The sequence below is a fragment of the Mchenga conophoros genome, linkage group LG15, assembly GCF_057382185.1.
Source record: "Mchenga conophoros isolate Kocher_MC1m ecotype Shallow Benthic linkage group LG15, M_conophoros_male_GT1.1, whole genome shotgun sequence".
In the NCBI taxonomy this organism is placed as follows: Eukaryota; Metazoa; Chordata; class Actinopteri; order Cichliformes; family Cichlidae; genus Mchenga; species Mchenga conophoros.
Genome location: NC_140540.1, coordinates 23,514,801 through 23,542,629, shown reverse-complemented (window position 1 = coordinate 23,542,629; position 27,829 = coordinate 23,514,801). Strand labels below are relative to the sequence as shown.

Genomic DNA, 27,829 nt, shown 5'->3' with positions numbered 1-27,829 from the left:
ATCCCGATCTTTTTCCTAAACCAGTTACTTCATCATCAAAAAAAAATCATCAGCCATCAGTTAACATAACACCGTCAAGAAAGAGGACTTCTATCTATGAAGTGTATGTTAGCTCCACTGTTTTGTTCACTGACCATAAGTAAGGCTATTGTTTTCCAAACAAATGATGCACTTTCTTCTTGTTCCTTGCAATCAAATTCAAATTTTATTTGTCTCACACACACACAACCATACACAGTATGACATGGGGGTGAAATGCTTGTAGCTGTGCAATGCCCGACCATTGAATGACAGTGATTTTACAGTATTTACAATTTACAGGTTACTACAAAAATTTACAAATTAACTTAGAAATTTACAGTAAAAAATGTGCAAATAGCAGAAAGAGATTATAAAGATGATAAATTATAGGAAGTGTGCATAAAGAAAAACCAGAGTGCGTGTGGTGATGTGATGTGTGTGAGAGTCCAGTCTTATAGTGATGTAATGTGTGTGGGAGAGTCCAGTCCTACGCCTGGTTCAGGGTCCGAATAGCCTGGGGGAAGAAGCTCCTCCTCATTCTCTCTGTTTTGGCCTTAAGGGAGTGGAAGTGCTTCCCAGACCTCAACAGTGAGAAGAGTCATCAAATCAAATAATCAAGTAATCAAACGTCTTCAGCAGAAGGTGTTTGGTCTTTGGGAAGGAAGGTGTTTGTCAGATCCAAGTCCTTTTTCTTGTGCTTTTGTGTGCTGTTTTTGTAACCAAATAGTTGAACTTAAACCCAACTAATGACTTAGAAATCAAACAAACTGTAAAACTCAAATTTCTAAAGGAAGCACAAATCTTGGTATCCTGGCTAGTAAGCCTTTGGCTTATGGAGTTCATTTTTCCAAGTAAAGGCCTTACAGTATAGTGAGAAGCTCATCAGTCAGGCAATCCCCTGTAAGTGACTGATTGGCAACAGTAGTGAGGAAGAACTGCCCTTTAACAGGAAGAGACCCCAGATTTAGTGGAGCAACCAGAGGAACCCACAAACAATAAGCAGGACAGACACAAAATACAAAAGATGACAAATGTTAACGACACCTGGCGCGAGTAGCACAGTGCTGCCACAATGCTGGTGGTGAGTTTCACCAGCACCACCTAGGTGCTTGCCATAGGTCTGTAAAACAGGATCTTTATGTCACAGTGGCCAATGTTCCTGCAGCCAGTCCAACAAGGCACTGTTGCTAAAAAGAAAAGAAAAATAACTCTTGTGTGTAACAGTGAGACACAGCCATCGTCGGAGAAAACCACATTATGTGTGGCCCTGGGATGAGAGCATGTTTGTAAAACTGTCGGTGGTGTTAAAGTAATAGTGGCTCTTCTCCTCCTGCAGGTTGTCAAGCTGTCAGCTGGCCGACAAGAACATCCGCGGGATGATGACCACTAACTCACAAGAACTCAAGTGAGTCAACAGGATCAGTGTATCACTGGTGTGTTGTTCTCAGCAGAGTGGAAAGTGTGGGAAGGAAAGAATGTTAAAAATATCGACTGCTGTCCATTCAGTGTCCTTTCATTTAAAAGTGTGTAACTTTTTCTATGGTTGGATTTAGAGCCCGCTCTTCTCTGGTTCATCCGTCATCGGTTTTCCTAAAACCATTTCTTCCTGTCTATGATGCTTTGGGTACCACTCTAATGTGTTACTGTAATTGATTTGTGAGAACTGCGAGTGTCTGATGTCAGACATTCATGGAAAAAGAAAACATTTTTCTGGATGTAGTCTTTCTTTTTTTTTTTTTCGACACAGGAACCATTATGTGATAATACAGTTGTTTGATCTTGTATTTACTCCTCAGGTGTCCAACGCCCGGCTGTGATGGATCTGGACACATCACTGGAAACTATGCCTCCCACAGGAGGTACATTCGTAAAGACTATAATATACAACTGCGTGCATGAAATCACAGACAAACAAACAGCAACAGTAAACCATGCTTCACTGAACGCACATGTTTTAAGTAATTTTCTGTTCTGCAGTCTCTCCGGTTGTCCACGAGCCAAGAAAAGTGGCATAAAAATCCTCCACAGCAAAGAGGACAAAGACGATCAGGAGCCAATCAAGTAAGGAGATATTTTGGAGATATGTCACAGCCTTAATATTGAGAATATTGGAAAGTGTCAGATCTAAGCTTAAAAGTAAACCCAAGCAAAATGAGGGGCAAAGACAGTGCCACTCAAAAAACTACCAAAGCTCTGTCATTGAGACATTTAAATATCTGGATAGATTCAAGGTTGTGCATTCATTTAAAGTGAATGCACTTCTTAAATATTTTCCTATGATGTATGAGGCAGTTTTTGCCATATTTTATCAGCTTCTTCCCTGGTGTTGTTAAACTGTCTGAGACAAAGCAAAGAACAAGTAAAAAAAAACAGATTTCAGACCAGTAACTGAGATGTTGCTCATAGATTTTATGTAAGGTCCACAAATACAGGGCTTAGGTGTCCTGTTTTTTAGATCTTACCACTATATTAAAGCTTATAGAACAATAACAGCGCTTTAGAAAAGCAAATTCTAGTTTCTCTTAAAAGTTTTTTTTGCTGCTGTTGGTTTTATTCATGCTCATCAGCATCTTTATGTTCCTCTCTTAAATGTAAAATAATTATTTTAAGGCAGATATTGGATTTTAAGAGAATAAATCTTTGAAACAACACCTTGCCAAAAAATACAATAAGTCAGAGAGAACAAAACATTTAGTGATGTCAAACTCTGAGGGGGGCATTCTTTGGGTTGTGCAGGCTTGTTGGTGAGGTCAGTGGGATTGGAATCTGGGGACTTTGGAGGTGTTGTGGAGGATTGCTGCACATGCTAATGGATATATGAAGAATTAAAATAACAGGTTAAACTGTTGCCGTGTATTTTAAACAGGTAGAACAGGATTCTCATCTTCTGACAACTTTTTTAGAGAAAAGAGAGAAGGTGCATCAGTTAGACTTTTCAAATCATCAGCAAGGAGGAAGGACTGGCTTGTTTCGTTGCCTCTTAAAAGCACATTCCAGGTCCCATTATTATGCATTTTTTTGCATCAAGGTCAAAGCACTTTGTTAATGACAGGTTCATCCATCATCCCTCTCTTAAAATGCTGCCTATGTAGACTGACCTTTCTAACTTTTGCAAAGAATATTGCAAAAGCGGGGAGCGGCGGTCAGTGCTGCACTCCACCTCCGGCTCCCAGCAGACCAAGTCCAATAAAGGTTAGCGCTAGTGAGCCTTTGACATTTGTGTTAAAGCTGAGCCATAATGCTAAGCCAATACGACCTTGTGAATAATCTAAAGTTCAGCTTGTGTCAGTCTGTAGCCAGCTGCCGCCGCCGCCTCTGTTCCATCCACCATCATCATTAACAGTAGAATCATAATTAAGCTTAACCTGAGCTCGGCTGGGGAGCGGCCTGTGGACGCTCGGCTCATTCTAATCAGCCCAAATGTCACAGCGAAGGGCGTTTTGGGATGCAGGAGGCAGAGCTGAGTGTCTGGAAGCTGAGGAGGTGATAGGCGTTTGTCCTGCTCATCGTTACGCTGCTGTGGCCTTGAGGCCTTGGAAGGGTGGGGGAGGATTGTAGATGAGGAAGTGAGTCGTGACTCAATGTCCTCCCCCATTCATCAAGAGTCCTATGGAGTGCTGTGGACAGTTTCTAAAGCAAAGTGTTTCTGTCCAGCTGATCAAAGAGCTGATGATGGTTAGTGTGGCTGGCTGCGTTAGTCTTTTCTTAAACTAAAGCTTTTTGGAGGTGACAAGACTTCACTTCAGGTTAGAACTGTGGAGTGTTTTCAAAGGAGCTTGCAAAGAAAAGCGTCTGGACTTCTTTAAGTGGAGTGTTTTAATTTTTTTTTTGAAAAGCAAACGGAGACCTTTACACTTGTTTCTCAGGTGTCCAGTGCCAGGTTGTGATGGTCAGGGTCATGTGACAGGGAAGTACGCTTCTCATCGCAGCGCATCAGGCTGCCCCCTTGCGGCAAAGAGGCAAAAGGACAGCTACGTCAATGGCTCGCAGTTTGTCTGGAAATCTGGCAAGACAGATGGCATGACCTGCCCGACCCCAGGCTGTGATGGCTCAGGGCACGTCAGTGGGAGCTTCCTGACCCACCGGAGGTAAGATCTTTCTTACTTTAAACAAAGTTTGTCATCAGTTCCAACTTTTTTTATACAATTTTGGGGGTAAATAATGACCAATATTCAGGTCCTCTCCTCCTGCTGTACATGCTGTTGGCTTTTGGTCACCGTTTTTCAAATAAGGCAGCGATTTGTATGACGTTATCTATGCAAAAATAAGATAGATTTTTTAACTTGGAGAAACATTTGGTTTATGTTTTTTTTTCAGTCTCTCCGGTTGTCCCCGCGCCACCTCAGCCATGAAGAAAGCCAGGATGAGTGGCGTGGAAATGTTGACAATCAAACAAAGAGCAAGCAAAGGTCAGAGCTCAAGAAACAGAAGAAGCTTTAAGTGAATTATTATATATATTATTATATATCTGAAAGAGTGAAAAAAACCTAATTTCCTTATATTAGACATTTTACATGTGATAAAATGTGGTAATGCTGCTTTGACTGCTAAGTCAGGGGAGATGGATCTTTTTGGGGTTTTTTGTTTCAGGTATCGAGAACGATGAAGAAATCAAACAGCTGGATGAAGAAATCAAAGATCTGAATGAGTCCAACAGTCAAGTGGAGTCAGACATGATAAAACTGAGGACACAAGTAAGATGGTCTCTGTTTGTTAATGTAACATAAATACAAATACGTAAGACACTAGTTGGGTAAGAAACTAGACTGTCCTGTAATAGACAGAGATAAAGGTGTCCCAGTAAGCTGCTATTTCCAGTAGAAATGTTTTTGTCACATTATTTGACAAAAAAAATTTCTACTCGATATTTTAATTATTTGATTATTTGAAAATGATGCTGTTTTTTAAGTTCATGAAAACCTTCAATGTTTTCTTTTTCTTCTAATAAGAAGAATAAATCTTGCACCTTAACTGCACTCAGACTTTTAATCTGAAAGGGTTAGAGGAACTTTTGGCATTCTTAAAAAATACTTTCATAAGAAAATCCTGCCCTCATCAGCCATCTTGCTTGGTTTCACATGCTTTTTAAGAGGTTGAAGAGAACTTCTTTAAGTTTGTTGAAGATCAATGTTAGTTCTAAAAAATGTTTAGAATTGAAGAAGCCTCTTGGTCCATTTTAAAATCCTAAGATGAAGGAAGATGCAGATGTTATGTGACTTGGATGACTGAGAACCTGCACGGACATAACATCTGCATTTTCCTTCATCTGCAAGACTTTCCTACTTTACCTGACAGATGTGCACGTGTCCAATGCAATGGGTTGGACACAGTGTTTAATCTGCCATCTTTGAGTACAACAATCCGTGTGATCTTTCAGCTAATCAGTGCATTTAGGGTGGGCATCGTGGGTTTTCACGGAGGCTCCCTAAACCAGCTCCAGTAGTGCAAATGCAAGTGCTGTGTGCTACATGGGAGAGAGGACATCTGTGGGCAATATGCTGACTCAGTTCTCCTAAAATTGTCTGAAGTTAATGTTGGTTGATTGTTTGCACTCTTCCCAGCCTTTTTGCTAATGTCACTATTAATACAAAAGCTTTAAAAGGTCTCCTACTAATTTATTTCCTCATCCGGTAGATAACCACTATGGAGACCAACCTGAAGTCCATCGAGGAGGAGAACAAGGTGATCGAGCAGCAGAACGACTCCCTGCTGCACGAGCTGGCTAACCTCAGCCAGTCGCTCATCAACAGCCTAGCTAACATCCAGCTTCCACACATGGTAAGAAAAAAAATCATCTGTGGCATGAAGAAGTAAACCTAGGATGACTAATAATGTGACAAGTATTCTTTTACCACAAATATAAGCTTCTGTAACGTGTAATTTAAATATCTAGAGACTTATAAATGTCAGTTAAATATTTAAAATTTTGAATTTACTGGTTTGAAAATCTTGTATGTTTAACATCAGTATACAACATGCTTTAAATACAAAGACAAATATAAATAATTACATCTCAGAACAAATATACAGCAGTTTTAGAGCAGTGTTGGCTTTCTTAGCAGTTTAAAGTGGATCTTATTTTTATTCTTGGACTTTACTTTGAATGTGTCACAGTTAAAAAAATTCCCCTCATAACAGAAGGTTTTAAGACCAGGTGGGTGGGGCTTCTGTGCCTGAGATGACCATATTTGGGATATCTCCACTATCCGACATCATGCAGACCCAAGACTAGAAAAAACAACTGTCTGAAGCTGAGTTTTTAGAGCAGTGAGAGTGTAGTAAAGCCTAAAACCAGCATGCTTAAACCAGCATGCATTATCCAATCAAAATGGACTGAAATGCAAATCTATGTATTTATTTCTATGTTCTTTGTCTGACATGACCTACTATATCTGTTACAGTTTGTGTAATGCCACTTAGGAAATGTTATGATTGTGTTTTGAGTGTTTGTTGGAGGCTTTTCTGTTTCACGTGTTGTAAATGAAATGTAGATCTGAGGCCAGCTGTTCATGATTTCGACCCAGGGATTTTTAAAAAGCCTTCTCCAGCTTCTTCCCCCCTTAGCAACACTCAGGTTTTTCTTCATCTGCTTCTTTCTGTTCTCCACCTTCTTCTTCTTTTTTTTCCTCCCAGCAGTTCATGCTGTGCTTCTCCTGTGCTTTGAAACGCCTCACAGATTTTCACATAAAGAAACGGCCCGTTGTTTTCTTTCTTTTGTTGTTGCTTTTTTGTTTTTGGTTGACTTTCAGTGAAGTTGCTCATGGCTGTTTTAACGTCATGTTGTCTCAGTGTCGGAAGAAGACTGGGGCTAATTGGATAATCTCTTAAAGCAGTAAAAACAGGAGGTGCTTGATAACTGGACTCTCTGCTTCCTTTCCTTCTTCCTTTAATGGGCGGGAATGCTTCATATCACACTGTAAGAAAAATATTCGCCTTAACAAGGAATTCTCAGAAAGACGCGATCTCATTACCAGAAAAATACTGAACTGAATCCAAAGTTCTGTTCACACTGCAGGACTTAAAATCTTTGATTCTAATTTAGCTCGCAGTGTAACAGTTAGTTCTCTCAGTTGTCTCTTTATTTTTGGCATTTTATACCTCTTTCAGTTCGTTCTGACTTTAAAATTATTCAGAAACTGGAAGCTTGCTGCAGTCTGAACAGAGCTGCAGGGCGAAAAGACTTGTTAAGGTGGACATTATGTTTTTTTCACTCCTCGGTGTAGCTTATGAAGCTTTGTGACCGCCGCTGTGTGTCTAGCGGGCTAATAGACTTCTCTGTACACCCTCTCCTGTAGAGACCGCTGCCACAGAAAGAGGCCCCAGTAAAGCATAACTGCTGTTTACAGATGCCTCCCAGAGTAAGAGATCCATTTATCCTTTATCCAATTATCCTTCTCTTCTGCACTGTCATCCCCCCTTCCTATAATTCCTGTAGCTCACTGTGGCATAGGCACATCCTAGCTATCCATTTATCCTGCAGCTTTCAACTCAGCCATGTTGATAGTGACATCAACTGTAGATAACCGCTTTTCCTCTTTATGACAAAAAATATATTGAGAAGCTAAATCTATCTTTAAATCAAATTTAGCCCCAGCAGAGAGTGTGAGAAATTCTCCTGCTTTGTTTTTTCTGACTGCACTGAAATGCTGAAATCATTAGATAGATAGATCATTAGATAACGTGACATTAACTGCAATTCTGCGCCTTAATGACGTAATGTTTTTTGTTTTTTTCGCTTACCTATAAACTAAACCTATAAACTCATCAGGAAAGTACTTAGAGAGGTAAAATCCCCTTGACTACTTTATGAACTGAAGTATGTCTGTAAACATAGGTATCGCCCCCTGGTGGCCAGTAAAAAGAAAGTTGGTTTACGCTTCTTTCTTTCAGTCCCAGAAGCCAAGTCCTGCTTTTTATGGTGTCTATAGTCGAACGGCATTATCTGCTTTGCTATTGCACCAGCACTGAGAAGCTAAAATGAGCATTATTCGGTGGGCACATACACTGAAACCAGATTCACACACATCTTTTAACTGTTTTCAGTCCATTAAACGACTCCTGTCAGTCCCATAGATTTGCCCGCAGGCAGCCTCTTCCATCAACTAGTAAGCTCAGTAGTCTATTATCACCTCATTTAACGGTGGGCATGTCACTGGGATTTTTTTTTTATCCTACTGATTACAGTGGGTGATAACAGTCTTCTGGCATACTAGTATTAAAGGTAGGTTGTCTAAGATCTAAATTGACTTATTAATTAAAGAGCATACATAACTGAAATCTTTTTATTGTCCATTTAAAGCCCTTTAAATGAACAATAGAAAGACCTCTTAGTGGGCTCAGTTGATCGCTTCATTTAAGGATTACAATGATCAGTGATTAGAATGGATGATAACAACCTTCCTGTCTCCTCTTAGTACAGGAGGGCATCTAATGGGGGGTATTATGACCAATCATGACCATTAAAGAGGCTAATAACAATGAAAGTGTGTGAATCATTTAACTTGAGACGTGGATATTTGACTTTTATGTGCCAATTAAAGATGGATCATTGGCTTTTTGAGGCTCTGGACTCAAATTCTTTGATTGGCTGAGTCAGTGTGAAGTTAGCAGGATGCAATGACAGCAGTGCAGGGCAACTGGCTCAGGCACCGAAATAGTCATTTGTATTAGTGTCCCTTAAAACCTATAAATGCCAAGTATTAAATGGAGGTCAGTGAAGACCTCAAAGACTATAGTGACTCTATAACATAATGTGACATTTAAGGTGGGCAATCATCAAATAACCCACTAAAATTCCTGAAGCCAAAGCTGCACTCTCCCAGAGAAGTACTTGAACCACCAAAACTCCCAGTTGGCAAACATGACTTTCCAGTTATGTCTTTCCCATCTGCTCATTAGCATCCCATTAGTTTTTATCATCACAATTTTGTCTCCATGTGCTAAACATTAACCTTTCATATACCCACCAGCTAACCATCTCTCACCTGGTTTTTGCATGGTTTGGAGTTGCATTTTTGTAGATAATCGGCTGATATTACATCAAATATCGTACATTTACTTTTTAGAAAGGGAGTATTTTAGTGAAGCCATGCTTTCCCAATGGTGTCCCTTCCTCCCCCTGCCGCCCGCCTGTCTTCCAAACCTCCCCCCAGTGTCTGAGTGAAAATAAACCACCACCTTTATCCCACCTGATTGTGTCTACATGGGTTTCTTTCCCCTCACAGGAACCAATGAATGAACAGAACTTTGACACTTATGTGAGTACACTGACAGACATGTACACCCACCAGGACCAGTACCAGAGCCCGGAGAACAAGGCGCTGCTGGAGAACATCAAACAGGCCGTGCAGGGCATCCAGGTTTAACTTTGACTGAGGCCGGAACAACAAATGCAAAGCAAAAGCAACAAATGGGGGGAAAAAAAGTGGAAAAAGCACGGAGTGGGTTGTTTTTTGCTGCTGTAATCTATCATTAGTTCTTTAATTTCTTCTGCGGTAATGCTCTCAACTCCATGGGTATCTCTTTTTTTATTATGTTGATTGTTGTTGCCTTGCTTTGAAAAAAAAGGTTTTAAATGAACATTCACGTTTTGTACATTTTCATATGACCTAATATAATGTGATGTACTGTTTATAGCTGCTAATGTATGCACATTCTAGTGTATATGTATGTATTTATTTATTGTAAGCTTGAATCATTTTTTATTTTAATGCGATTTTTTTCATACATCAGAAAAAAAAAATACAAACTGGGCGTCACGGGTTTAACAGGGAGCAGAGCGGCGACTGGAACATGAAGAGCAACCACTTCTGAAAAGCTTCTCACGAGCTTGGAAGTTGCTCATTAATTCTTTTTGTTTTCCTCTTAATGTCTGGAAGCGGACACTAATGTAAATCTTTAGCAATGATGAGAAGAAGCGATGCTATGAGCAAGAAGATTTCAAACATCACGACACGGAAACTTTTTGGTGCAAAATCCCATCATCCCCTTCGGAGTTGTTCCGTTTCAAAGCTGTCCTGTTCCGCGGCCCGCTTTTTCTTTGTTCGTGGGAGGGAGTGCCAGTGGAAAGACCAATGGCTGCAGAAAATATAGGAGACAATCTGCCATTGTGAATTTATTTGAAATCATCAACCTCGACTAGCTAATAGAACAACGTGTCAGCAATATTGGTATGATAATATTAAAGCGTTTGTTTAGATATGGGATGCAATCTATATGAAAAAAAGTTGTTTGGGTATATGCAATTTCTTATGAATAAAACTAGAAAAGAGCTGATAGATCTTTTTACTAACTATAAATGTATTGCGTTTTGTATAAACCTTTTACTACAATCATGTTTTAGGAATCTGACACGGGTGAGAGGACTTTGGTTCTGTCATGTTCGACTTTGCACAGGGACACCTTTGTTTCCATGTTTTGATGTTTTTATTGCCCGTTAAGAGGCACTTAGCAGGCAAACGGATCTGTAGATATGACTTTTCTTTCTCGAGGCTGACGGCTCCGCTGGACTAACAGGGTCAAAGTTCCCATCCTTCATTGTATATTGCACTCGTTCTGTAGAAAACGTCTTTCCAGTCATGCATCTTGTTGTCTGAGCCACAATGAGACATGATGCCAGACGACGTGATGACCAAGCACCGCTTTTCTTTTTTTCTTTTTTAAGTCTTTGTAATTGAAAAAGATGAATGAAAACTAGAGCCAGCAGTCGTGACGTCTGTGCACTGAATTTACCGACTGAGTATTTGATCTGAATCGGCCTTACTGATGACATTCGGTCTGAAATCACAGTACTGATGGAACATGTTTTCTCAACACCGTCGATCATGCATGCACTTTATTGGAGTATGTTAAAGTATTATCACGTGGTAAATGAAGCAAAAACTGTACAGCGAGTTTGTGGAAACTGACTTTGATAAGACTTTGCGCTGGAGATGCCTGTTGGAAAGCAACTTGAAGCAAATTTCACTGAGTTGATTTATTTAAGGGAAAACTCCCCCTGTGGTCTCTCCCCAGTCTCCTTTATTTCACAGTCCAAGATTTAGCAGAAGAAAACGTCTTCACGGTCAAGCTTTTGTCTGAAACATCACAGTTCAGGATCTCTTCTTTGGTATGCAGACACATTCTAAAACGTGTTTGCACTGGATAATAAGACAATAATCATTTTTTAATATGTCTGCCATCTTTTCCAAAATATGGTGTCAACAGAGTGGAAAACTGTAGTGCCCTTTTATTTTCTGCATAGACATTGTAAGATGACTCCTGGAGGACTTAACCTCCTGAGACCTGGGCTCATGTTTTGGTTACTTGGGATGTAACAGGCCTGTGTTGGTTAGAATGGAAGGAGGGTGTGTGGTTCCAAAATGAGTTGAAAAAATCACATATGTTTTCTGTGTGTACATAAAAACGTGATTATATGTTGTAAGCCGATTACAAGCCCCAATGTTTCCAGAAGATTAATTAAACCAAGTGTAACTTTAGGTTACCCACTAATAACACTAACAACAAGTATAAATCAAACCTAATTCTTTATAGAAACAGATAATATGATGGGAAACTGTGTTTATGCAATGCAAAATGTTTAAACATTTGCACATCTGATGGGCTTCTCTGCATATGCTGACTGATATATTACTGTAAAGCCACTCTGGACCAAATTAAGACATGAATAGTATCACTGTATATGATCCAGGAGCCTCGTGAGAATCTAGGATGGAAATGTTTGAGTATATTTTTAAAATATATTTGTTTGAAATTGTAATACATGGATAAAGACAAATTTTGAAACTTGCACTATACAGCTTAGTTATAGCAGTTAGACAGTTAAAGTGATGAACGGGTGAAATTTTCCTCACTTATACAAGCATAAAAGTTCAATTTAATGTTTTAAAGGAAAGCAATTTATTGGATTGTTTCTAAATAATACATAATTACGCCACCATAATTACCAGCAGAAACACTTGATACAGCTGGTATCCATATGAAAGTTTTTAGACAAGCGGTACTAATGAAAGCTGAAACTTCAAAGTACAGAAATGTTGATAAATCTTTTATGGAAACTAAACTGCATTTCTGTGTAATCAGGTGCAGCAGTATGTGCTGATATATTTAAACCTGCACAAATAACCAGCTCGTCTAGATATGAATATAAATGAGGGGAAAATATTTACTTGTGTAAAAAAACTACAAATTGTCTCATCATACTAAAATACATTTTTTATGTATTTTTTTTTCCACACAAGGGAGAAACAAACTGCAAAGGGGGGAGTTTTCTTTTAAGACTTCTTTGGACATTTACTGCAAAGTCTCATTCCCTGACTTTTACATCTTCGTCCAGAACTTGGCGTCTGCAGCTTCCTGCCAGTAAACTTCTGCGTTAGATAGACTGACAGCTTGTATTTTTTATTTAGTCAGTTATTCTTACTGATAACAAAGGAAATGGGAGTAAAAGCACAATTCTGCCATTTAAAGACAGTCGATAGACTAGATATTGTAATAACAGATGTAAAAGCTAAACTGTAACTATTTACATAGAGAATCTCAACACTAACATGTGACACGCTAGAATGCAAAAGAAAATCCATATGAATATTTGTGAAATCATCAATTTATGAAGATGATCGTTTCTTTTCAGCAGTGCACAGATAAGGGGTTTTTATACAACATTCATTTTCTCTCCTTTTACCCCTTTTTCTCTGTTACTTGCAAAACTTTCGACAGCAGTTTTCTTACCACATGGCATGGGTTTCTGTTGATATTTTTGCTGTATGTTTAAGGTCATGAGTTGCTATGTGATATTTTAATTTGACTTGTGAAGTTTGTACAATTTTTATCATGCTGGTGTTGGCATCTCTTGCTCTGAATAAATCTTGTGTTGCAACACTGATTATAACCTTCACTTTGTTTGTCATTTTTAAAGCTGACAGTTAGTTATGTTAATAGTGTGCAGTCGGCAGACATTTAGGGATTTTTATTATTTATACACCAATGAAAAGAGATCCAGTTGCCCAGTTACCTTTGTGACTGAAAAATAGAATATACACCAATTTGCCAAACCATTAAAACCACTATGATGTAGGAAAAAGGAAAATGTAAGGATCTGTGTGACCTTGACAAATGGTAGTTTGAGTCTGAGACCATCTCCAGTAAAGCAAGCCTTCCCAGGATGCACTGGCTAGTTTCAGTACCTAAAGTAGTTCAGGGATATCTACCTGGGTACTGATGAAACGCATTAGAGTTAAGGCTGGGTTTTTGTTTTAGCCACATTCTAGATAAGCATATTTTAAATTTTATTTGGTTTAGGTGGGCAAGAATTCTGTAAGGAGGGGTGGACATTAAATCGACCCAATCCCTAACTCTGAGTCCTAGGTAGTTTATTGATGGACTTAACAGAAATGGGATAGCATACACAGCTTCTGCAGCTGGTCAGGATCTTACTATCTACTACTGGTGGCACCTACAAGCACGTAAGTGTTTGATCTGAACCAGTGATTTTCTTCAGGTTACCAATACCTTACTAGTACCAGGTTGGATCCCTTTTGTCTTGAGAGCTGCCTTAGTTCTTCATGGCACAGTTTCAACAGGGTGCTGAAAACAATCCTCTGTGATTTTTGTCCATATTGACGTGATAGCATCGCACATTTTTTTGCAGCAAACTCATTGCCATGATCAATCAACCAGTTTGAAACCAACTTTCTGACATGGTGTATTACCCTGCTGGAAGTTGCCATCAGAGATGGGTACACTGTTCATACAGGAATGAACATGGTCAGCAAAGATACTCAGGTAAGCTGTAACATTTAAAGGATACTCAAGCGACACTTAGGGGCCCAAAGTTTGGAAGAAAATGTCCCCCATGCCATCACACCAATAACACTATCCTGAACCACTGATAGAGGGCAGAATAGAGCCAAGCTTTCATGTTGTTGACCCTACCTTCTGAATGTCAGCAGAAATTGACTCGTCAGACCTGCTAATGTTCTTCCAGTCTTGTGATTCTCCAGTTTGGTGAGCCTGTGTGAATTCTAGCCTCAGTTTCTTGTTATTAGCTGAAAGGAGTGGTACTTGGTGTGGTCTTCTCCTGCTGTAGTCCATCTCCTTCAAGGTTGAACATGGTCTTCTGCATACCTTGGTTGTAAGTACTTATTATTTGAGCTTCTGATGCTTTCCTACAAGCTCAAAGCAGTCTGGCTGTTCTCCTCTGGCATCAAGATAAGATAAACCTTTATTACACGTGGGAAATTTGTTAGGTTACAGCAGAAAGTGGACAGTACAAGTTACAAGCAGCAAAAATGAAGAAAAACAAGGAACAGGATAAGATCAAATAGAGGGGATGTTGTCCAACAGGGATGACAGCTTAGCCTCCATTCTCTGGTCACTCACCACCTCCACTGGGTCCAGAGGGCATCCTAGAACAGAGCTGGCCCCATGGATTTGCCTGTTCAGTCACTTTCTGTCCACAGCAGAGATGGTGCTGCCCCAGCAACAAGGCAGAATTGCTGTTTAGTATAAAATAGAATAGAATGCCTTTATTGTCACTATACAGATGTACAATGAGATACAGAGCATCTCCTACTCAGTGCGAACATGTGGGAGAAGAAAGGAGGGTGAGGTGCACAGTTTCTGCAGCACTATACATATGAACACACACTCCCCGTTTATGTATAAGGGGGCTAAGTCTGTGCTGTGCCTCCTGAAGGCGACAGTGACCTCTTTGGTTTTCTTGTTGTTCAGTGCCAGGTTGTTCTCTGAACACCATGCTGCCAGCTTCAGGATTTCCTCTCTGTAGGCTGCCTTGTCTCCCTTTGAGACCCCTCCCTTAGAGATTGTTGTGTGAGCAAACTGAGCAGTTTGAGAAATCTGCATATTGCCTGTCTAGCAACAACAACAATGCCACTTTCAAAGTCACATAAGTCACTTTTTTATGAAGTTTCAAACCAGCCTGCTGAAGTTCAATGTCTGCTTGTCTAAATACAATTGGACATAATTTTTGCTGTACAAACATTGTAAATAACAAACTGTGATATGTGAATAAAGCTTTAAAAAGAAATTAAATCCATAAATAATTCTAAAACCACAAGTTCGGTAGAGGGCGCACATGCGTTATCGCAATCGTTGGCCTGCGTTGTTGTACTTCCGGGTGAAAACATGTCCATTTCCGGCGTGGAAGACGACACAAACAAACCAGTCGTGCTGTGGCGGGTTTTTATTCCCCGTGTGCTAACGGTTACAAACGGGCTGCGGATGTGCGCTTTGCCCGCTCGGTGTGTTGAGGCTGGGCGGTGAAGAGACGATTACCATGGTGAAGTGTGTCGTCTCTGGGTGTCCGAACCGCATGGTTAATGTTAGCCGGGGGCTCTTCAACAGACCCAAGAAGAGGTTCTTCAACTTCCCCCAGGACCCTGCGCGTGTCCAGGTAGGGTCAAAAAACTTTGAGAGTTACAACATATTTACAAGCTACATGTTTGAATAGCGATCGTTAGCATCTCTTATATCTGATTCTACCGGCTAACATGACGCTAACATGATGCCAGTTAAACAGCTGCTGTTTAAATAACCCTGATGACATGTGTTAGCTCATTTACTACACAGCTGGAGTGAACAGGAACCCATTTCCAAAACATGGAATCAGCTGTGCTGTTTACGCTATTTAAAGCTAGTTTAGCCAGTAGACGAGTAAATATTGTTTTCTTTTTATTTCTACCAGATAAATGCAGTTTTAATCACAAATAACTACCAGGTTACCAATTTGGCCTGTATCACAATATCTGTGATGGAGTAAAACCCCAGCCAGTCAAACTAGAGATCAATAAAGACTAACTGTAACTGTGTTCAGGTGTGGCTTGCAGCGCTGAGGGAGACGGAGAAGCAGGACTCTGTGGAGCAGCATCTAATCTGTGAAGACCACTTCCTGCCAGAGGACATCTCGGATGAGGGCGTCAGCAGCGACGCCATTCCCATAATGCCCCCCTGCCTGGACGGAGCCCTGGGTCTGCTCAGTCAATGGGGGGCCGAGTCGTCCGAGGAGGAGGATCAGTGGGCTGCTGGAGGAGGAGGGGGTGAGGAGGAGGAGGAAGAGGAGGAGGACGTTAATGTTCCTGTTATACCTTTTGCACGAAGACCTATTCCACATAAGCAGGTAAGAAAATGTCTATCTCTACATTTCTTTGTGTGATGTAAAGTAAGGTCCAGTTCACAGCTGGTTGCTGTTCCCTGTATAGAGTCATACAGCGTCGGTCTGTAAGTGCCAAGTTTGCCAGTTTTGTTAAATACATAAAGGCCTCGATGACCTGTGATTTGGGAGTGAGAGTACTAGAATGTATTTGGCCTCCGGTACCACTGTGAGGAACTTTGGAGTCATTTTTGACCAGATTATGACCTTAGTTGAGTGGGGGGATAAAGGGATGTCACGTCACGTTGATGCATTTTTTTTAAGTTAAAAACTTTTTTGTTTTGATTTTGTTTACTTGTCAGTTCCAAACTAGTGACTTACTGAATATATATTTTACGTTGAAGACATAACTGAGTGTATAAGTAGTTACAATATTGTTTAATTTATTAACCACAGTGTTTGAAAACATGTATTTAAACAATCAGCTTGTAATTGATCGTTTCTTTTTGGGTTGATTCTTATGTTTTGGTGTGAATAAGTTGGTGTTTTATCACTTTTTGGTGGACATGAAATCATTCTGACTTTGATCTGCTTTGTTTTCACTTTTTGAACTTGAGGAACCAGATGCCAAGACGAATTTAGGAACAAAAAGGTAAAAAACCCCAAAACAACCCAAAATGTTTCTTTTTTTTTTTTTTTTTGCTTTCTTGCTACATTTTACAAATGGCGGTCAAGTTGTAATTCCACTGCCTTTTCTTATCTTTTCAAACATTTTAACGATAAATGATAAGTGAATTTAGTTCATTTTTTATCTTTCTTTCCAGGGAAATCCTCAGTCATTTAAAAGAGATGATACAGACCAGGATATCCACCCGACAAGGTGCATCCTTCTTTGATATTTATTATTTATTCAGATTTTTTATTAGGGTTAGGTTAGATTTGAAATACAGAGAAGTAGTGGACAAGATCGAGTAAATGTTCAGCCAGCCAACTGGAGACTCACGGATTGGGACTTTAACAGCCACGTGGTGTGTAGTCCTAACCTGTGCTGTGTTTGCAACATCTTTTAGTGGATAACATAGAAAGATGTAGACTTAAAATGTTTTTATCCCCTTGTTCCGCCTCTGAGTGTCATGGTGGTTTCAGATGCGTCTCTGGGAGTTTTGACAGTGCGCTTCCTGGAGCTTCTGCTGATGTCGCCCGATGGCACGATCGACCTCCGGGAGGTGACGAAAAGCCTGCAGACCCGCAGGCGACGAGTTTATGACATCACCAACGTCCTGGAGGGCTTCAACGTCATTGAGAAGCAGACGGCCAATAAGGTTAAGTGGATGTGAGTGAGCAAAAGTTAATTTCTTACTGTTGAGTTCTGAATACTTTGTGCGTTTAATGTTAAACGCTGACAAAATAAATTTTTTGGTCTCTTTGTGGGTCTTCACGGACATCTCTTGGGTTTCTATCAGTAGAAAGAGGTTGCTTAAAGATGTTTTGTTTAGTTTTTGTTTTCTTTAATTAAACTTAAGGTCCTGTGCGCTGTCTGTGTAACACAGTGTAACAGTGAACTTGTTGTCTGCCCAGAGGAAGCTGTCCAATCTCCAGCTTTCTGCTAAAGAGCAGGCAGAAGTTCCAGAGAGAGCTGGAGAACCTGAAGCTGGTGGAGGACACACTTGACAGCCTCATCAAAAGCTGCGCCCAGCAGCTGTTTGACATGACTGACGAGTGGCAGAACGCTCTATATCCTTCTGCATTTCTATCAGGGACTCAGGACAGTTTGAACAGAAGTAATGAAAACAATGCTCCTGAATGTAAAACACGATTTAACCACATCAAAGTTTTCCTTTTCAGAATGAGCCTAAAAACAAGTCAATTTGCATGACTAGGTCATTTACAGTAAAGGTAAGAAGTTTGTTTTTGCCAATTTGAATGGAAATTAATGTAAATGTTCTTTATTTAAAAAGAAAAGTATGTTATGCTTGAGTAAACAAAACTCCAAGTGAGCTGAGACTCCTCTGGCTTTCTGTAAAACCTCTGAGCACCAAAACGTCCTCTCTTCATGCATGAAAAAACCTGCAGTTTAATTAAATGCCACTTGATGTCACACCTGCTGATACAGAAACAGCCCCTGGTTTGCAGAGTTTGCTTTCGAGATTTTAAGAATACAATTATAATTGTATTATTTTATTCAATTATAATTGTATTCTTATTATAATTCCATATTTGTGCTTCCACTGCCCCCTTGTGGCCATTACATTAGTTACTGCAGGTTAGATGAGAGAACAGAAAATCTGTCAACGATTTACTCTAGCTGCACATCTGAGAGCATCACTCCTGACACTCTATAAAGATTAAAATGTCACTTTCGTCATTGGCATGAAAAGAAACAGTGAGGTCTAAAACCACCCTGTAATAACTGTTAAGTGAATAGAAGATAGTTTTCTTTAACTGTCCTCCTGCACATTGGCCTACGTGACCCATGAGGACATCAGCCGGCTTGAAGCTTTCCAGGAGCAGACGGTGATCGTCGTCAAAGCTCCAGAGGAAACCAAACTGGAGGTTCCTGCACCGACAGAGGTAAAACAACATAAAAATACTAAAATATCACAGACTAGGATAAAGTTCATTTTCAGGATGATCTGGTCTCTTTTATCTGAGTTCAACTCCAATAAATGTAGCATGATTAAAATAGTGTGTAAAGTAATCATTGTTTTTGTTGTTTTTCAAAACCTGATGATAAATTTTTCTAAACATACGCTGAAACTCGGGGTACATTCATGCATGTGTGTTGGTGCAGGACAGCATCCAGGTCCACTTGAAGGGGGGGAAAGGCCCCATCATGATGATGACTTGTGATATTGGGACGGGTGAAGCTGTGACAGAAGAGATGAGCGGCTGCTTTGTGACACTGGAGGAAAGCCGGATAAAGACCACCACACTGCACAGAGGTAAAAGGAAAAAACAGAGTAACACAGGGTGATAAAACCTGAGGTTTCAGTAACTCAACTGGTTCAGAGAGACTGTTTAGTGTTGAGCTACACACCGTGTATAAATGAGCTCAGTGCAGATGACCATCAGGACCTGTATTTATCATGGCCAGTGGGTTTATTATGTCACTAGTTTTTATACCTACATATTTAGCTGTGGAGTGTACTTTAAAGAGAGATCAGTGGGTTAGTGAGGCATGTTGAGCCTAAAGTCTGAGCTTTTAGGGTCACATTATTGGCTCTTTTACTAGCTAGATCACCATGGTAACTTATGCCGATTACATAAACCTGTCTGGATCAAGTTATGTTCCATTTCCATTTAAAGTCAGCCAGTCACGCCTCTTTTACTTTCAGTATGCCTTAAGTGCCATTTAGACATGCAGCCTGTTGAGCTGTACTTTACTGGCATTACTAAAGTTAAGCCTTTCTGTCCATCATTAAAGTTTCAGAGCTCCAATGTGCAGCTGATCTGTTACAACAATAAATGGGAGCACTCGGTAGTAAATCTATTCAATTATGACATCACAAATGTGTCTGACAGAAACAGGCGGCTCTCAGTTTATCCATTTTCCTCTTAAGAATGAAGTGATGCATCGAAGTTGTCCTAAAGCAGAAAGCCTGAGTCACCGGAATGTCGACAACCACCGTTGTGATGCATGAAATCTTTGACTGAGGTTTTAGGTTTTGTCAAAGCAGCTAACATAAACAAAGCTTGGATATGTTAAACTTGCTTCGTAGTATACCCCTCTGATGGAGGATGCATCAGGAAAGCCCTTTCCTCCTCATGAGCCTCTGCACTAGATTGAATAACATTTCAGTGAATGCAGTGGGCCAGGAGCAATAAACATGATCAGATCTCAGTGCGCTCAGAAAGCTTGATTATGTAATAGAACTCTCTAAATGACTTCGAGTATGTTTTTGCACTTGGGTTCTGCAGTTTCTTTTATGGGTGAGCATAAACACTAAATGTAACTCAGCTGATGTTTGTAGTCTGAATTCATGGTCATGGTGCTGTTGTTGCTGTTGCAGAGACCTCGATTCCACAGAGTCCCACACAGAGCACGTAGCTACCAGCTGATCTCCAGAAGTTATCGTCTGATTTCAGGGTTCAGCACAAGGAATTTGAAAGCATTAACAGAAACTGCAAAACGTTTCTGAAAACGGTTTTGACTGGAAAGATCCAGAAATGAATTGTCAGCTAAATGATATTCAGCTGAACGTCATCAGCTGAGTCCTGGCATGATGGGGACTTTATTTATGGATCATTTGGCACCATGTTTCATGTAACTGATGTGGATGAGGACAGTTTAACCCAGATGTTTGGAGATTCATTTTTGTATGAAAGACTTTGGGGGGAATTGAGCTGCTGAGCCTCCATTCTGCAGATGAGTGCAGAGATTCTGGAGGCCTTGTAATACACATAACAGTTATTTACTGACGAACATTTCCTGTAAAATATTTTACCTCTTTGTATTTTGAGTTTGTATCAGTGTTTATGTCCTGATATATGAATATTTTCATCTTGGTTTGAACTTTCATTTAGAAACACACCTCCAAGATGCTGTAATGAATAAAAATGAACTTGTATAAACCTGAGGAGATGGCTCATTTCTTTCACCAGCAGCTGAAACGATTTAAATATGTGAATGTTGTGACCCCTGACCTTTTCTTCTCTCTGGTTACACTTACTCAATTCTCTTTTCTGAAACACCTCATCAAAGGCCTTATGGTTAATTCTTGTGTTTAAAATAATATTGTTATGAAGGCTAGATGCATTTTCAGGAGTGGGAGCTTTTTTTTTTCTTTGTCAAGGTCTTTAATCTTGAAAACTGCATGGCACACAGACAGGCAGAAAAGACCATTCAATGAAAATATCAATTCTGGGGATCTGGAACACGGAAAGTAGAATATCTAAGCAAATGTAACCAGCTAACTTCAAACACCGGTCATACTTTGAGTGTCTCCGGTGTTTTTTCAGCACCGGTTTATACACACATACAGAAAGACATTACTATGACATCCACTTCAAATTGAACTACAGGGTGATGCTATGATACATGATATTGAGACACACAATTCTAATCTTATATGACATTCTTAGCAAATTTACAGCAAATAAAACAAAGCACAAATTCAAAGTTTTTTTATTTTAAATTTTTTATTTTATTTTGTTTTTCTTGGTTTGGCGCTGTTTCTGAACTCCAAATGTCCTGTTGTAATTGGACATTTTGATGTAAGAAACAGCAGCAAACCCCAACAACACTTCCCTCATGGTGCTTTATATTGTAAGGTCAAGACCCTACAATAATGCAGAAAAGCTCCAACCCCCTAGAGCAAGCACTTTGGCGACAGTGGGAAGGAAAAACTCACTTTTAAAAGAGAGAAACCTCCGGCAGACCAAGGCTCTGGGATGGGGTGGCCATCTGCCTTGGCCAGTTGGTGATGAGGGAAGGAAGTTGGGAGAAGAGTTTCTTTTTAACCACTCTGGTTTGAAAAGTTCATTTAGATGCCCAATCTACATGAATATTTGAAGCCAATTTAAGAGTTCTGTCACATAATTACATGCACGTGTCAGTTCAATTTTGGCGTGCACACGAGAAAACCCTAAAGATGATGTTTGGTCTCCTCAGTTTGGCATGTTTTTTGAAGGTTGCCATGATTAGTTTGTCAACCAATGAGTTGCTTGACCTCAGTATTGAAGGAGGCCACGTTTCTTGGAGTTCAGTGTATATTGTCAGGCTGAGTTGTTCAATGTTCTCCAAGGACATTTTATAGTTTTTGGACACAATTTTGTTCCACATCTTACCGTTAAGCCTCTGTATAGTAAACTCAACTATATCTGGATCTGCTGACTTTTTTCTTTGGTTCATAGTGTGCATTACCACATCTTCAATGACAGTTTTCACCACTTCCTTGTACTCTTGCCTGTTTTTAGAGACACTGAGTACTCTTCTTGGTAATGCAAAGAGGTGTTTTGTGAAGGCTGGGACAGTAAAGTTATCGAGCTGTTCCCTCAAATGAAAAATCAAATACTTGTCCTTGCAGTTGTGTGCTATGCAAAGATCCTTGAGAATGGCCCTGTCAAGATTTTTCAGCCGTTTTGGGGACAGATCCAAATGTTTCATTGTTTCAATTTCAGGCCAGATTTTCTGAATGAGGCGATCGCTGATGCAGTTAGGAGTGAGGCGCTCTGTGAAGAGCTTGTAATTAGAGGAGACTTTTTCTATGGCCTGTGAAACCACCAACTGGATCAGTCTGTTCACACACAACTTATCCTCCATTTTCAGTGCTTTCTCCCATGGTGATATTTCAGCCTTTGTCTCCTGTATTTGGTTGAGCTCATCTGCGCTCAGATACGTCTGGAGGATGTATCTCTCTGGGGTTACCGTTTCTACTGTCTCTGTCTTTGCCTCCGCTAATTCTTTTGTCTGCTCATCCGTTTTTTTCTGCATTTCATTTGTGTCCGTCACCATTTTCTGCTCTTCCAGGACTTTCTTATTTTCTTCCTCCAGGACTTTCTTCTCCTGCTCCAGATTCTCTCTGTGTGTTTTCTCATTAGACAGAGTTTCTTCCAGAGAGGCCTCATATTTCTGAAGTTGTGCGAGCTCAGCAGACAGACTTTCCTTCTCCTGTTTGAGGATCAGGATTTTGCTGTCACTCTGCTGAAGCTGCTGTTTCAGATGGTTCATCTCAAGGTCAAAGGTGATGGTATTTTCCTGACCTGAGATGAAAACGCAACAAGTCTGATCCCCTTTTTCGTTGGTGGTGCTGCTCATTTTCACTTTGCATGACACTGATTCACCAGTGAGTTGTCCAGCTTGGATCTCATACTGGTCCTGAATAAGGTTGTCCAGTGCACCTTTTGGCACAGTGCACACAAATTCTGCTTTTGCTTTTTGGTCGCTCATTTCTGACATTTGAAACAAAGCTAACAAAGCTAAAAACAGATATTGAGATAAGACTGAGGGAAGCAGAACAAAAGTTCATCCAATGAGTCGCTCGTGACTGTAAGTAAGAAACGTGCTTGTCCAGTGTGCGGTTTCACCTGCTTTTAAGGAGTTGAGTTGACTGTGACGTCACAGCCGGATTCTCTTGCCTTTCATCTTTGAAACTAACCCCGCCCACAGAAACGCTCCCTATTGGCTGATTGAAAATAGGTAACGCCCACAAAGAACAGGCTGTCAGAATTTCTGACGTCATGGCCCGATTCTCTTGCCTTTCATGTTTCAAAACGGGCTTTAATTTGCTTAAGCATTTGGGTCACTTCATCGAAAACAAACAAAAAAACAGTGTGATAAATTTTACTTAGGTACTAGAAACTTAGTGTTCCCTTTTGAGAGTATCTTCTTTAGGTCTTTATACATTAGCGCCTTACAAGTTTCTAGTTGATTTAACAGACATCCAGTTCACCTTGTAGTCCTGTTTTGATTATGGATCAGTTCTGGGTCTGGTTGAATTGGGTTTTAGTCCCTGTGTCTTGATACAGCCTGATTTTGTTCTGCCTTGCTGCTTAATAAAAAAAAAAAAAAGTTTACAATGTCCTGCATATGTGATATATATTTTTTCTTATATTAAGTTATTCTTTTTCAAACAAAACTCAAAACACAGGCTAATAAATCTTCAACTTCACAGCATGTTTTTCACTCATTTCTAACGATACTGCTCAAGGGAAGCATGTATAATGTAAACAGTACATAATTAACCTCAGTGTATGAAGAATACTCTCAATTTCCATGAACAAATTGGAGTCTATTAAATAGATAGGATACCAACCACTGCACCGCAGTACCTGTAATACCTACAGCATGTTCTAATCGCTCTAATAGAATATTATGGTCAACAGTTTCGACGCTGCACTGAGGTCAAGCAGGACAAGCACAGAGATGAGTCCAGTGTCAGAGGTCATAATAAGATCATTTGTAACCTTCACTAAAGCTGTTTCTGTGCTGTGATGAGCTCTGAAACCTGACTGAAACTCTTCAAATAAACCATTCCTCTGTTTACGTCCTATGTCTAATACTTAAAGTTATTTATTATAAAATCTTCCATCCAAACCCTGACAAAGACGAGCTGTAAGGGGCCAGCACAGAGCAGCAACCTGAAGATGAGGTGGGATTACATATGTTTGCAGCTGCAGAAAACATGGCAGACCACTGTCCATCTGCCCCATCAGCACACTGCAATAAAAGAATGAGGAAGCTGGCCGAGAACTTCTACTCCTGATGCGCACTTTACATCCAGAGGACGACTAGAAGGAGGCCGAGTCATGTAGAATGTTTTAATCTAGATCACGTGGCTGTGTTTTGTAGCACTCCGAACTTTTGTCTGATTAGCCACAGATATAATGTCTGAAGGCATTACTCATCTTAATGTGGAGATTCATTTGAATATGCACTTTCTGATGTGCATTAAATCATTTCACTGTTTGGCATTTCACTATTCAAAATGAAAATAATTCATTGTTATCTGAAAATAATATTGTTATGAAGGCTAGATGCATTTCCAGGAGTGGGAGCTTTTTTTTTTCTTTGTCAAGGTCTTTAATCTTGAAAACTGCATGGCACACAGACAGGCAGAAAAGACCATTCAATGAAAATATCAATTCTGGGGATCTGGAACACGGAAAGTAGAATATCTAAGCAAATGTAACCAGCTAACTTCAAACACCGGTCATACTTTGAGTGTCTCCGGTGTTTTTTCAGCACCGGTTTATACACACATACAGAAAGACATTACTATGACATCCACTTCAAATTGAACTACAGGGTGATGCTATGATACATGATATTGAGACACACAATTCTAATCTTATATGACATTCTTAGCAAATTTACAGCAAATAAAACAAAGCACAAATTCAAAGTTTTTTTATTTTAAATTTTTTATTTTATTTTGTTTTTCTTGGTTTGGTGCTGTTTCTGAACTCCAAATGTCCTGTTGTAATTGGACATTTTGATGTAAGAAACAGCAGCAAACCCCAACAACACTTCCCTCATGGTGCTTTATATTGTAAGGTCAAGACCCTACAATAATGCAGAAAAGCTCCAACCCCCTAGAGCACGCACTTTGGCGACAGTGGGAAGGAAAAACTCACTTTTAAAAGAGAGAAACCTCCGGCAGACCAAGGCTCTGGGATGGGGTGGCCATCTGCCTTGGCCAGTTGGTGATGAGGGAAGGAAGTTGGGAGAAGAGTTTCTTTTTAACCACTCTGGTTTGAAAAGTTCATTTAGATGCCCAATCTACATGAATATTTGAAGCCAATTTAAGAGTTCTGTCACATAATTACATGCACGTGTCAGTTCAATTTTGGCGTGCACACGAGAAAACCCTAAAGATGATGTTTGGTCTCCTCAGTTTGGCATGTTTTTTGAAGGTTGCCATGATTAGTTTGTCAACCAATGAGTTGCTTGACCTCAGTATTGAAGGAGGCCACGTTTCTTGGAGTTCAGTGTATATTGTCAGGCTGAGTTGTTCAATGTTCTCCAAGGACATTTTATAGTTTTTGGACACAATTTTGTTCCACATCTTACCGTTAAGCCTCTGTATAGTAAACTCAACTATATCTGGATCTGCTGACTTTTTTCTTTGGTTCATAGTGTGCATTACCACATCTTCAATGACAGTTTTCACCACTTCCTTGTACTCTTGCCTGTTTTTAGAGACACTGAGTACTCTTCTTGGTAATGCAAAGAGGTGTTTTGTGAAGGCTGGGACAGTAAAGTTATCGAGCTGTTCCCTCAAATGAAAAATCAAATACTTGTCCTTGCAGTTGTGTGCTATGCAAAGATCCTTGAGAATGGCCCTGTCAAGATTTTTCAGCCGTTTTGGGGACAGATCCAAATGTTTCATTGTTTCAATTTCAGGCCAGATTTTCTGAATGAGGCGATCGCTGATGCAGTTAGGAGTGAGGCGCTCTGTGAAGAGCTTGTAATTAGAGGAGACTTTTTCTATGGCCTGTGAAACCACCAACTGGATCAGTCTGTTCACACACAACTTATCCTCCATTTTCAGTGCTTTCTCCCATGGTGATATTTCAGCCTTTGTCTCCTGTATTTGGTTGAGCTCATCTGCGCTCAGATACGTCTGGAGGATGTATCTCTCTGGGGTTACCGTTTCTACTGTCTCTGTCTTTGCCTCCGCTAATTCTTTTGTCTGCTCATCCGTTTTTTTCTGCATTTCATTTGTGTCCGTCACCATTTTCTGCTCTTCCAGGACTTTCTTATTTTCTTCCTCCAGGACTTTCTTCTCCTGCTCCAGATTCTCTCTGTGTGTTTTCTCATTAGACAGAGTTTCTTCCAGAGAGGCCTCATATTTCTGAAGTTGTGCGAGCTCAGCAGACAGACTTTCCTTCTCCTGTTTGAGGATCAGGATTTTGCTGTCACTCTGCTGAAGCTGCTGTTTCAGATGGTTCATCTCAAGGTCAAAGGTGATGGTATTTTCCTGACCTGAGATGAAAACGCAACAAGTCTGATCCCCTTTTTCGTTGGTGGTGCTGCTCATTTTCACTTTGCATGACACTGATTCATCAGTGAGTTGTCCAGCTTGGATCTCATACTGGTCCTGAATAAGGTTGTCCAGTGCACCTTTTGGCACAGTGCACACAAATTCTGCTTTTGCTTTTTGGTTGCTCATTTCTGACATTTGAAACAAAGCTAACAAAGCTAAAAACAGATATTGAGATAAGACTGAGGGAAGCAGAACAAAAGTTCATCCAATGAGTCGCTCGTGACTGTAAGTAAGAAACGTGCTTGTCCAGTGTGCGGTTTCACCTGCTTTTAAGGAGTTGAGTTGACTGTGACGTCACAGCCGGATTCTCTTGCCTTTCATCTTTGAAACTAACCCCGCCCACAGAAACGCTCCCTATTGGCTGATTGAAAATAGGTAACGCCCACAAAGAACAGGCTGTCAGAATTTCTGACGTCATGGCCCGATTCTCTTGCCTTTCATGTTTCAAAACGGGCTTTAATTTGCTTAAGCATTTGGGTCACTTCATCGAAAACAAACAAAAAAACAGTGTGATAAATTTTACTTAGGTACTAGAAACTTAGTGTTCCCTTTTGAGAGTATCTTCTTTAGGTCTTTATACATTAGCGCCTTACAAGTTTCTAGTTGATTTAACAGACATCCAGTTCACCTTGTAGTCCTGTTTTGATTATGGATCAGTTCTGGGTCTGGTTGAATTGGGTTTTAGTCCCTGTGTCTTGATACAGCCTGATTTTGTTCTGCCTTGCTGCTTAATAAAAAAAAAAAAAGTTTACAATGTCCTGCATATGTGATATATATTTTTTCTTATATTAAGTTATTCTTTTTCAAACAAAACTCAAAACACAGGCTAATAAATCTTCAACTTCACAGCATGTTTTTCACTCATTTCTAACGATACTGCTCAAGGGAAGCATGTATAATGTAAACAGTACATAATTAACCTCAGTGTATGAAGAATACTCTCAATTTCCATGAACAAATTGGAGTCTATTAAATAGATAGGATACCAACCACTGCACCGCAGTACCTGTAATACCTACAGCATGTTCTAATCGCTCTAATAGAATATTATGGTCAACAGTTTCGACGCTGCACTGAGGTCAAGCAGGACAAGCACAGAGATGAGTCCAGTGTCAGAGGTCATAATAAGATCATTTGTAACCTTCACTAAAGCTGTTTCTGTGCTGTGATGAGCTCTGAAACCTGACTGAAACTCTTCAAATAAACCATTCCT

General features: G+C 40.0%; 3 protein-coding genes across 7 annotated transcripts in view; 2 read left to right on the top strand and 1 right to left on the bottom strand.

Moving 5' to 3' along the window:
* Positions 1–12,909, top strand: part of myt1la (myelin transcription factor 1-like, a) — a 92,657-nt gene extending 79,748 nt beyond the window's left edge. For 4 of the 5 annotated variants that reach the window (XM_085248061.1, XM_085248059.1, XM_085248063.1 and 1 more), the window contains exons 16-24: positions 1,358–1,426; positions 1,818–1,880; positions 1,999–2,082; positions 3,888–4,109; positions 4,339–4,430; positions 4,612–4,715; positions 5,656–5,799; positions 7,317–7,379; positions 9,246–12,909. In XM_085248061.1, coding sequence (XP_085104187.1) covers positions 1,358–1,426; positions 1,818–1,880; positions 1,999–2,082; positions 3,888–4,109; positions 4,339–4,430; positions 4,612–4,715; positions 5,656–5,799; positions 7,317–7,379; positions 9,246–9,386 — 982 coding nt within the window. In that variant the 3' untranslated portion in view covers positions 9,387–12,909. The remainder of the gene's footprint in view (positions 1–1,357; positions 1,427–1,817; positions 1,881–1,998; positions 2,083–3,887; positions 4,110–4,338; positions 4,431–4,611; positions 4,716–5,655; positions 5,800–7,316; positions 7,380–9,245) is intronic. The other variant, XM_085248062.1, reaches the window with a different exon arrangement.
* A 2,263-nt stretch (positions 12,910–15,172) lies between these two features.
* e2f6 (E2F transcription factor 6) lies at positions 15,173–20,706 on the top strand. Its single transcript, XM_085247756.1, has 9 exons — positions 15,173–15,433; positions 15,854–16,156; positions 16,747–16,781; positions 16,954–17,009; positions 17,276–17,462; positions 17,708–17,863; positions 18,586–18,700; positions 18,921–19,071; positions 20,140–20,706. Exons 1-9 carry the CDS (start codon positions 15,317–15,319, stop codon positions 20,175–20,177), a joined length of 1,158 nt encoding a protein of 385 aa, XP_085103882.1. The 5' UTR covers positions 15,173–15,316; the 3' UTR covers positions 20,178–20,706.
* Positions 20,707–21,323: 617 nt separating this feature from the next.
* Positions 21,324–27,057, bottom strand: LOC146558386 (uncharacterized). Its single transcript, XM_085247791.1, has 2 exons — positions 25,428–27,057; positions 21,324–23,080 (listed from the first exon to the last, which is right to left on the bottom strand). The coding sequence occupies exons 1-2, from the start codon at positions 26,749–26,751 to the stop codon at positions 21,687–21,689; spliced, it is 2,718 nt and encodes a 905-aa protein (XP_085103917.1). The 5' UTR covers positions 26,752–27,057; the 3' UTR covers positions 21,324–21,686.
* Positions 27,058–27,829: the final 772 nt, after the last annotated feature.